At 48.6% G+C, this 12,433-nt stretch overlaps 1 protein-coding gene across 6 annotated transcripts in view; it reads right to left on the reverse strand.

Moving 5' to 3' along the window:
• The window catches only part of VIL1 (villin 1), a 166,321-nt gene that overhangs the window by 135,783 nt on the left and 18,105 nt on the right, over window positions 1-12,433 (reverse strand). For all 6 annotated transcript variants that reach the window (XM_069982257.1, XM_069982262.1, XM_069982261.1 and 3 more), the window contains exons 2-3: window positions 9,743-9,837; window positions 5,171-5,245 (exon numbers count right to left, since the gene is read on the reverse strand). In XM_069982257.1, the coding sequence (XP_069838358.1) occupies window positions 5,171-5,245; window positions 9,743-9,817 (150 nt within the window). In that variant the 5' untranslated portion in view covers window positions 9,818-9,837. The remainder of the gene's footprint in view (window positions 1-5,170; window positions 5,246-9,742; window positions 9,838-12,433) is intronic.

Raw genomic sequence — 12,433 nt, forward strand, 5'->3', positions numbered from 1 at the left:
TCTATAGTAGTAAAGCCAGTGCATCAGTAACCCCTTCTCCTCCATGTCATCTATAGTAGTAGAGCCAGTGCATCAGTAACCCCTTCTCCTCCCCACATGTCATCTATAGTAGTAGAGCCAGTACATCAGTAACCCCTTCTCCTCCCCACATGTCATCTATAGTAGTAGAGCCAGTGCATCAGTAACCCCTTCTCCCACATGTCATCTATAGTAGTAGAGCCAGTGCATCAGTAACCCCTTCTCCCTCACATGTCATCTATAGTAGTAGAGCCAGTGCATCAGTAACCCCTTCTCCTCCCCCACATGTCATCTATAGTAGTAGAGCCAGTACATCAGTAACCCCTTCTCCTCCCCCCATGTCATCTATAGTAGTAGAGCCAGTGCATCAGTAACCCCTTCTCCCCCACATGTCATCTATAGTAGTAGAGCCAGTGCATCAGTAACCCCTTCTCCTCCCCCACATGTCATCTATAGTAGTAGAGCCAGTGCATCAGTAACCCTTCTCCTCCCCACATGTCATCTATAGTAGTAGAGCCAGTGCATCAGTAAACCCCTTCTCCCCCACATGTCATCTATAGTAGTAGAGCCAGTTCATCAGTAACCCCTTCTGCTCCCCCACATGTCATCTATAGTAGTAGAGCCAGTGCATCAGGTAACCCCTTCTTCTCCCCACATGTCATCTATAGTAGTAGAGCCAGTGCATCAGTAACCCCTTCTCCTCCCCCCATGTCATTTATAGTAGTAAAGCCAGTGCATCAGTAACCCCTTCTCCTCCCCCACATGTCATCTATAGTAGTAGAGCCAGTACATCAGTAACCCCTTCTCCTCCCCACATGTCATCTATAGTAGTAGAGCCAGTACATCAGTAACCCCTTCTCCTCCCCCACATGTCATCTATAGTAGTAGAGCCAGTACATCAGTAACCCCTTCTGCTCCATGTCATCTATAGTAGTAGAGCCAGTGCATCAGTAACCCCTTCTCCCCCCATGTCATCTATAGTAGTAGAGCCAGTAAATCAGTAACCCCTTCTGCTCCATGTCATCTATAGTAGTAGAGCCAGTGCATCAGTAACCCCTTCTCCCCCCATGTCATCTATAGTAGTAGAGCCAGTACATCAGTAACCCCTTCTCCTCCCCCACATGTCATCTATAGTAGTAGAGCCAGTACATCAGTAACCCCTGCTCCATGTCATCTATAGTAGTAGAGCCAGTGCATCAGTAACCCCTTCTCCTCCCCCACATGTCATCTATAGTAGTAGAGCCAGTGCATCAGTAACCCCTTCTCCTCCCCCCATGTCATCTATAGTAGTAGAGCCAGTGCATCAGTAACCCCTTCTCCCCCACATGTCATCTATAGTAGTAGAGCCAGTACATCAGTAACCCCTTCTCCCCCCATGTCATCTATAGTAGTAGAGCCAGTGCATCAGTAACCCCTTCTCCCCCACATGTCATCTATAGTAGTAGAGCCAGTACATCAGTAACCCCTTCTGCTCCCCCACATGTCATCTATAGTAGTAGAGCCAGTACATCAGTAACCCCTTCTGCTCCCCCACATGTCATCTATAGTAGTAGAGCCAGTGCATCAGTAACCCCTTCTCCATGTCATCTATAGTAGTAGAGCCAGTGCATCAGTAACCCCTTCTCCCCCACATGTCATCTATAGTAGTAGAGCCAGTGCATCAGTAACCCCTTCTCCTCCACATGTCATCTATAGTAGTAGAGCCAGTGCATCAGTAACCCCTTCTCCATGTCATCTATAGTAGTAGAGCCAGTACATCAGTAACCCCTTCTCCATGTCATCTATAGTAGTAAAGCCAGTGCATCAGTAACCCCTTCTCCTCCATGTCATCTATAGTAGTAGAGCCAGTGCATCAGTAACCCCTTCTCCTCCCCACATGTCATCTATAGTAGTAGAGCCAGTACATCAGTAACCCCTTCTCCTCCCCACATGTCATCTATAGTAGTAGAGCCAGTGCATCAGTAACCCCTTCTCCCACATGTCATCTATAGTAGTAGAGCCAGTGCATCAGTAACCCCTTCTCCCTCACATGTCATCTATAGTAGTAGAGCCAGTACATCAGTAACCCCTTCTGCTCCATGTCATCTATAGTAGTAGAGCCAGTGCATCAGTAACCCCTTCTCCTCCCCCACATGTCATCTATAGTAGTAGAGCCAGTACATTAGTAACCCCTTCTCCATGTCATCTATATTAGTAGAGCCAGTACATCAGTAACCCCTTCTCCTCCCCACATGTCATTTATAGTAGTAGAGCCAGTGCATCAGTGACCTCTTCTCCCCTACATGTAATCTATAGTAGTAGAGCCAGTGCATCAGTAACCCCTTCTCCTCCCCCACATGTCATCTATAGTAGTAGAGCCAGTGCATCAGTAACCCCTTCTCCTCCCCACATGTCATCTATAGTAGTAGAGCCAGTGCATCAGTAACCCCTTCTCCCCCACATGTCATCTATAGTAGTAGAGCCAGTGCATCAGTAACCCCTTCTCCCCCACATGTCATCTATAGTAGTAGAGCCAGTGCATCAGTAACCCCTTCTCCTCCCCACATGTCATCTATAGTAGTAGTCAGTGCATCAGTAACCCCTTCTCCCCACACATGTCATCTATAGTAGTAGAGCCAGTGCATCAGTAACCCCTTCTCCATGTCATCTATAGTAGTAGAGCCAGTACATCAGTAACCCCTTCTCCTCCCCCCATGTCATCTATAGTAGTAGAGCCAGTGCATCAGTAACCCCTTCTCCATGTCATCTATAGTAGTAGAGCCAGTGCATCAGTAACCCCTTCTCCTCCCCCAATGTCATCTATAGTAGTAGAGCCAGTGCATCAGTAACCCCTTCTGCTCCATGTCATCTATAGTAGTAGAGCCAGTACATCAGTAACCCCTTCTCCTCCACATGTCATCTATAATAGTAGAGCCAGTGCATCAGTAACCCCTTCTCCTCCCCCACATGTCATCTATAGTAGTAGAGCCAGTGCATCAGTAACCCCTTCTCCTCCCCATGTCATCTATAGTAGTAGAGCCAGTGCATCAGTAACCCCTTCTCCTCCATGTCATCTATAGTAGTAAAGCCAGTGCATCAGTAACCCCTTCTCCTCCCCATGTCATCTATAGTAGTAGAGCCAGTGCATCAGTAACCCCTTCTCCCCCATGTCATCTATAGTAGTAGAGCCAGTACATTAGTAACCCCTTCTCCATGTCATCTATAGTAGTAGAGCCAGTACATCAGTAACCCCTTCTCCTCCCCCACATGTCATCTATAGTAGTAGAGCCAGTACATCAGTAACCCCTTCTCCTCCCCCCATGTCATCTATAGTAGTAGAGCCAGTGCATCAGTAACCCCTTCTCCCCCATGTCATCTATAGTAGTAGAGCCAGTACATTAGTAACCCCTTCTCCATGTCATCTATAGTAGTAGAGCCAGTACATCAGTAACCCCTTCTCCTCCCCCACATGTCATCTATAGTAGTAGAGCCAGTGCATCAGTAACCCCTTCTCCTCCCACATGTCATCTATAGTAGTAGAGCCAGTGCATCAGTAACCCCTTCTGCTCCATGTCATCTATAGTAGTAGAGCCAGTGCATCAGTAACCCCTTCTCCTCCCCCCATGTCATCTATAGTAGTAGAGCCAGTGCATCAGTAACCTCTTCTCCATGTCATCTATAATAGTAGAGCCAGTGCATCAGTAACCCCTTCTCCCCCATATGTCATCTATAGTAGTAGAGCCAGTGCATCAGTAACCCCTTCTCCTCCACATGTCATCTATAGTAGTAGAGCCAGTACATCAGTAACCCCTTCTCCTCCATGTCATCTATAGTAGTAGAGCCAGTGCATCAGTAACCCCTTCTCCTCCCCCACATGTCATCTATAGTAGTAGAGCCAGTGCATCAGTAACCCCTTCTCCTCCCCACATGTCATCTATAGTAGTAGAGCCAGTGCATCAGTAACCCCTTCTCCTCCACATGTCATCTATAGTAGTAGAGCCAGTGCATCAGTAACCCCTTCTCCTCCCCACATGTCATCTATAGTAGTAGAGCCAGTACATCAGTAACCCCTTCTCCTCCCCACATGTCATCTATAGTAGTAGAGCCAGTGCATCAGTAGCCCCTTCTCCTCCCCCACATGTCATCTATAGTAGTAGAGCCAGTGCATCAGTAACCCCTTCTCCCCCCATGTCATCTATAGTAGTAGAGCCAGTACATCAGTAACCCCTTCTCCCACATGTCATCTATAGTAGTAGAGCCAGTGCATCAGTAACCCCTTCTCCACCATGACATCTATAGTAGTAGAGCCAGTGCATCAGTAACCCCTTCTCCCACATGTCATCTATAGTAGTAGAGCCAGTGCATCAGTAACCCCTTCTCCTCCATGTCATCTATAGTAGTAGAGCCAGTGCATCAGTAACCCCTTCTCCCCCACATGTCATCTATAGTAGTAGAGCCAGTACATCAGTAACCCCTTCTCCATGTCATCTATAGTAGTAGAGCCAGTACATCAGTAACCCCTTCTCTCCCACATGTCATCTATAGTAGTAGAGCCAGTGCATCAGTAACCCCTTCTCCCACATGTCATCTATAGTAGTGTACAGTAAACCATCCCTGTGCTGTGACTGACAAGGAAACTAAGGGAAAGAAAGTCCTGTGTGTACAACCTGCAAACAGCCCAACTCTGCTCCCATCCTGTGTAGTGTAAAGTGTGAGAAATTGATTGAGCATTGTACATAGCTAGTCCTGCTCTGTATCCAGTGTAGACAATGCTCTGTGAGCTCTACAGCCTGATACATTGTACATAGCTAGTCCTGCTCTGTATCCAGTGTAGACAATGCTCTGTGAGCTCTACAGCCTGATACATTGTACATAGCTAGTCCTGCTCTGTATCCAGTGTAGACAATGTATCAGGCTGTAGAGCTCACAGAGCATTGTCTACACTGGATACAGAGCAGGACTAGCTATGTACAATGTATCAGGCTGTAGAGCTCACAGAGCATTGCCTGCGCAGGTATAAAGCATTTGTGGGCGCAGTCCCATGGCGCGGTCCTGGTGACGTTTGCCACCTTACCTGTAAATCTTCTGAAAACAAACTGGTGAGAGACAAGAAAAGTGCCCTGTGTGAATAGGATGCGACCCCCCATATGGAGTTGCGGAGCACAATACGCACCATCAGGAGGACGTAGCAATCTCCATCAAAGAAGTTTCCAAAGGTTTTTTCTGGAACAGGAACCATCTCCATGTTCTAACAAAGAAAATCCAGAAACAGATTTATAGGTGAGAAAATTATCAGGAAAGACCCCGACCTCATCCGACAGGACAGAGTCATGGCAAACACAGCCAGCCACGTCCGGGGGAGGTACTTACATGTGGCTCCTTCCTAGAACCAAACTACAGGACACCAGGGAACCAAACTACGGGACACCGGGGAACCAAAGTACTGGACACCGGGGAACCAAACTACCGGACACCGGGGAACCAAACTACTGGACACCCGGGAACCAAACTACAGGACACCGGGGAACCAAACTACTGGACACCGGGGAACCAAAGTACTGGACACCGGGGAACCAAACTACTGGACACCCGGGAACCAAACCGCGGGACACCGGGGAACCAAAGTACTGGACACCCGGGAACCAAACTACAGGACACCGGGGAACCAAACTACAGGACACCGGGGAACCAAAGTACTGGACACCGGGGAACCAAACTACTGGACACCCGGGAACCAAACTACTGGACACCGGGGAACCAAACTACTGGACACCCGGGAACCAAACTACTGGACACCGGGGAACCAAACTACAGGACACCGGGGAACCAAAGTACTGGACACCGGGGAACCAAACTACAGGACACCAGGGAACCAAACTACAGGACACCAGGGAACCAAACTACGGGACACCAGGGAGCCAAACTACGGGACACCGGGGAACCAAACTACGGGACACCGGGGAACCAAACTACTGGACACCGGGGAACCAAACTACGGGACACCGAGGAACCAAACTACTGGACACCAGGGAACCAAACTACAGGACACCAGGGAACCAAACTACAGGACACCGGGAAACCAAACTACAGGACACCAGGGAACCAAACTACGGGACACCAGGGAACCAAACTACTGGACACCGGGGAACCAAACTACAGGACACCGGGGAACCAAAGTACTGGACACCAGGGAACCAAACTACAGGACACCAGGGAACCAAACTACGGGACACCGGGGAACCAAACTACGGGACACCGGGGAACCAAACTACAGGACACCGGGGAACCAAACTACAGGACACCGGGGAACCAAACTACGGGACACCGGGGAACCAAGCTACTGGACACCGGGGAACCAAAGTACTGGACACCGGGGAACCAAAGTACTGGACACCGGGGAACCAAACTACAGGACACCAGGGAACCAAACTACGGGACACCGGGGAACCAAACTACTGGACACCGGGGAACCAAACTACGGGACACCGGGGAATCAAACTACAGGACACCGGGGAACCAAACTACAGGACACCGGGGAACCAAACTACGGGACACCGGGGAACCAAACTACTGGACACCGGGGAACCAAAGTACTGGACACCGGGGAACCAAAGTACTGGACACCGGGGAACCAAACTACAGGACACCAGGGAACCAAACTACGGGACACCGGGGAACCAAACTACTGGACACCGGGGAACCAAACTACTGGACACCAGGGAACCAAACTACTGGACACCCGGGAACCAAACTACTGGACACCGGGGAACCAAACTACTGGACACCCGGGAACCAAACTACTGGACACCGGGGAACCAAACTACAGGACACCAGGGAACCAAACTACGGGACACCAGGGAACCAAACTACAGGACACCAGGGAACCAAACTACAGGACACCAGGGAACCAAACTACTGGACACACCGGGGAACCAAACTACAGGACACCAGGGAACCAAACTACTGGACACACCGGGGAACCAAACTACTGGACACACCGGGGAACCAAACTACAGGACACCAGGGAACCAAACTACCGGACACCAGGGAACCAAACTACGGGACACCAGGGAACCAAACTACAGGACACCAGGGAACCAAACTACGGGACACCGGGGAACCAAACTACTGGACACCGGGGAACCAAACTACGGGACACCGGGGAACCAAACTACAGGACACCAGGGAACCAAACTACAGGACACCAGGGAACCAAACTACAGGACACCGGGGAACCAAACTACAGGACACACCAGGGAACCAAACTACAGGACACCAGGGAACCAAACTACAGGACACCAGGGAACCAAACTACGGGACACCAGGGAACCAAACTACAGGATACCGGGGAACCAAACTACAGGACACCAGGGAACCAAACTACTGGACACCGGGGAACCAAACTACGGGACACCGGGGAACCAAACTACAGGACACCGGGGAACCAAACTACTGGACACCGGGGAACCAAACTACGGGACACCGGGGAACCAAACTACTGGACACCAGGGAACCAAACTACGGGACACCAGGGAACCAAACTACGGGACACCAGGGAACCAAACTACAGGACACCAGGGAACCAAACTACAGGACACCAGGGAACCAAACTACGGGACACCAGGGAGCCAAACTACGGGACACCGGGGAACCAAACTACAGGACACCGGGGAACCAAACTACAGGACACCAGGGAACCAAACTACGGGACACCAGGGAACCAAACTACGGGACACCAGGGAACCAAACTACGGGACACCGGGGAACCAAACTACGGGACACCGGGGAACCAAACTACTGGACACCGGGGAACCAAACTACAGGACACCGGGGAACCAAACTACGGGACACCAGGGAACCAAACTACGGGACACCAGGGAACCAAACTACGGGACACCAGGGAACCAAACTACCGGACACCAGGGAACCAAACTACGGGACACCGGGGAACCAAACTACAGGATACCGGGGAACCAAACTACTGGACACCGGGGAACCAAACTACAGGACACACGGGAACCAAACTACAGGACACCGGGGAACCAAACTACGGGACACCAGGGAACCAAACTACGGGACACCAGGGAACCAAACTACAGGACACCAGGGAACCAAACTACGGGACACCAGGGAACCAAACTACGGGACACCAGGGAACCAAACTACGGGACACCAGGGAACCAAACTACGGGACACCAGGGAACCAAATTACGGGACACCAGGGAACCAAACTACTGGACACCAGGGAACCAAACTACAGGACACCAGGGAACCAAACTACGGGACACCAGGGAACCAAACTACGGGACACCAGGGAACCAAACTACGGGACACCGGGGAACCAAACTACGGGACACCGGGGAACCAAACTACGGGACACCGGGGAACCAAACTACAGGACACCCGGGAACCAAACTACAGGACACCCGGGAACCAAACTAGAGGACACCAGGGAACCAAACTACTGGACACCGGGGAACCAAACTACTGGACACCGGGGAACCAAACTACGGGACACCAGGGAACCAAACTACGGGACACCAGGGAACCAAACTACTGGACACCAGGGAACCAAACTACGGGACACCAGGGAACCAAACTACCGGACACCAGGGAACCAAACTACAGGACACCAGGGAACCAAACTACAGGACACCAGGGAACCAAACTACAGGACACCGGGGAACCAAACTACAGGACACCGGGGAACCAAACTACTGGACACCGGGAAACCAAACTACAGGACACTGGGGAACCAAACTACAGGACACCGGGGAACCAAACTACCGGACACCGGGGAACCAAACTACTGGACACACCGGGGAACCAAACTACGGGACACCGGGGAACCAAACTACGGGACACCGGGGAACCAAACTGCGGGACACCGTGGAACCAAACTGCGGGACATCGGGGAACCAAACAACAGGACACCGGGAAACCAAACTACGGGACACCGGGGAACCAAACTACTGGACACCGGGGAACCAAACTACAGGATACCGGGGAACCAAACTACAGGACACCGGGGAACCAAACTACAGGACACCAGGGAACCAAACTACTGGACACCGGGGAACCAAACTACGGGACACCGGGGAACCAAACTACGGGACACCGGGGAACCAAACTACAGGACACCGGGGAACCAAACTACAGGACACCGGGGAACCAAACTACGGGACACCAGGGAACCAAACTACAGGACACCAGGGAACCAAACTACAGGACACCAGGGAACCAAACTACGGGACACCGGGGAACCAAACTACGGGACACCGGGGAACCAAACTACGGGACACCGGGGAACCAAACTACAGGACACCGGGGAACCAAACTACTGGACACCGGGGAACCAAACTACAGGACACCGGGGAACCAAACTACGGGACACCAGGGAACCAAACTACAGGACACCAGGGAACCAAACTACAGGACACCGGGGAACCAAACTACAGGACACCAGGGAACCAAACTACAGGACACCGGGGAACCAAACTACAGGACACCAGGGAACCAAACTACAGGACACCGGGGAACCAAACTACAGGACACCAGGGAACCAAACTACAGGATACCGGGGAACCAAACTACAGGACACCAGGGAACCAAACTACAGGACACCGGGGAACCAAAGTACGGGACACCAGGGAACCAAACTACTGGACACCAGGGGCGGGGAACCAATTTACTGGACACCGGGGGGTGGGGGGAGTGTCTTGCTGTCACGGTTCTTCCTTATCACCTCTATCCTCCAGATCTGCAGGCCCGGCGAGGTCTTATTCAGCGTCTTGGTTACTTGTTCCGTGAGTTCCGGCATTTTGACACTTCACAAGTCACCTGAAGTAAGAACAAGGGGAGATGTAAGAAGAGACACAGCGACCCGGGACTGTCATGGCTGCCATCAGAGAGTAGGGATCAAGACCAGATTATATATCATATATCATCATATTATATATACTATATCATATATGATGGGGTTACCCCTGTATCCTGATCCCTACAGGTATATACTATATTATATATGATGGGGTTCCCCCTGTATCCTGATCCCTACAGGTATATACTATATTATATATGATGGGGTTACCCCTGTATCCTGATCCCTACAGGTATATACTATATTATATATGATGGGGTTCCCCCTGTATCCTGATCCCTACAGGTATATACTATATTATATATGATGGGGTTACCCCTGTATCCTGATCCCTACAGGTATATACTATATTATATATGATGGGGTTACCCCTGTATCCTGATCCCTACAGGTATATACTATATTATATATGATGGGAATCCCCCTGTATCCTGATCCCTACAGGTATATACTATATTATATATGATGGGGTTACCCCTGTATCCTGATCCCTACAGGTATATACTATATTATATAGGCTGGGGATCCCCCTGTATCCTGATCCCTACAGGTATATACTATATTATATATGATGGGGATCCCCCTGTATCCTGATCCCTACAGGTATATACTATATTATATATGATGGGGTTACCCCTGTATCCTGATCCCTACAGGTATATACTATATCATATATGATGGGGTTACCCCTGTATCCTGATCCCTACAGGTATATACTATATTATATATGATGGGGTTACCCCTGTATCCTGATCCCTACAGGTATATACTATATTATATATGATGGGGTTACCCCTGTATCCTGATCCCTACAGGTATATACTATATTATATATGATGGGGTTACCCCTGTATACTGATCCCTACAGGTATATACTATATTATATATGATGGGGATCCCCCTGTATCCTGATCCCTACAGGTATATACTATATTATATATGATGGGGTTACCCCTGATCCCTACAGGTATATACTATATTATATATGATGGGGTTATCCCTGTATCCTGATCCCTACAGGTATATACTATATTATATATGATGGGAATCCCCCTGTATCCCGATCCCTACAGGTATATACTATATTATATATGATGGGGATCCCCCTGTATCCTGATCCCTACAGGTATATACTATATTATATATGATGGAGTTACCCCTGTATCCTGATCCCTACAGGTATATACTATATTATATATGATGGGGATCCCCCTGTATCTTGATCCCTACAGGTATATATACTATATTATATATGATGGGGTTACCCCTGTATCCTAATCCCTACAGGTATATACTATATTATATATGATGGGGATCCCCTGTATCCTGATCCCTACAGGTATATACTATATTATATATGATGGGGTTACCCCTGTATCCTGACCCCTACAGGTATATACTATATTATATATGATGGAGTTACCCCCCTGTATCCTGATCCCTACAGGTATATACTATATTATATATGATGGGGATCCCCCTGTATCCTGATCCCTACAGGTATATACTATATTATATATGATGGGGTTACCCCTGTATCCTGATCCCTACAGGTATATACTATATTATATATGATGGGAATCCCCCTGTATCCTGATCCCTACAGGTATATACTATATTATATATGATGGGGATCCCCCTGTATCCTGATCCCTACAGGTATATACTATATTATATATGATGGGGTTACCCCTGATCCCTACAGGTATATACTATATTATATATGATGGGGTTACCCCTGTATCCTGATCCCTACAGGTATATACTATATTATATATGATGGGAATCCCCCTCTATCCTGATCCCTACAGGTATATACTATATTATATATGATGGGGTTACCCCTGATCCCTACAGGTATATACTATATTATATATGATGGGGTTACCCCTGTATCCTGATCCCTACAGGTATATACTATATTATATATGATGGGGTTACCCCTGTATCCTGATCCCTACAGGTATATACTATATTATATATGATGGGGTTACCCCTGTATCCTGATCCCTACAGGTATATACTATATTATATATGATGGGAATCCCCCTCTATCCTGATCCCTACAGGTATATACTATATTATATATGATGGGGTTACCCCTGTATCCTGATCCCTACAGGTATATACTATATTATATATGACGGGGATCCCCTCTATCCTGATCCCTAGAGGTATATACTATATTATATATAGATGGGGTTACCCCCTGTATCCTGATCCCTACAGGTATATACTATATTATATATGATGGGGATCCCCCTGTATCCTGATCCCTACAGGTATATACTATATTATATATGATGGAGTTACCCCTGTATCCTGATCCCTACAGGTATATACTATATTATATATGATGGGGTTACCCCTGTATCCTGATCCCTACAGGTATATACTATATTATATATGATGGGGATCCCCCTGTATCCTGATCCCTACAGGTATATACTATATTATATATGATGGGATTACCCCTGTATCCTGATCCCTACAGGTATATACTATATTATATATGATGGGGTTACCCCTGTATCCTGATCCCTACAGGTATATACT

This window comes from Dendropsophus ebraccatus, chromosome 9, assembly GCF_027789765.1.
Source record: "Dendropsophus ebraccatus isolate aDenEbr1 chromosome 9, aDenEbr1.pat, whole genome shotgun sequence".
NCBI classification, from domain to species: Eukaryota; Metazoa; Chordata; class Amphibia; order Anura; family Hylidae; genus Dendropsophus; species Dendropsophus ebraccatus.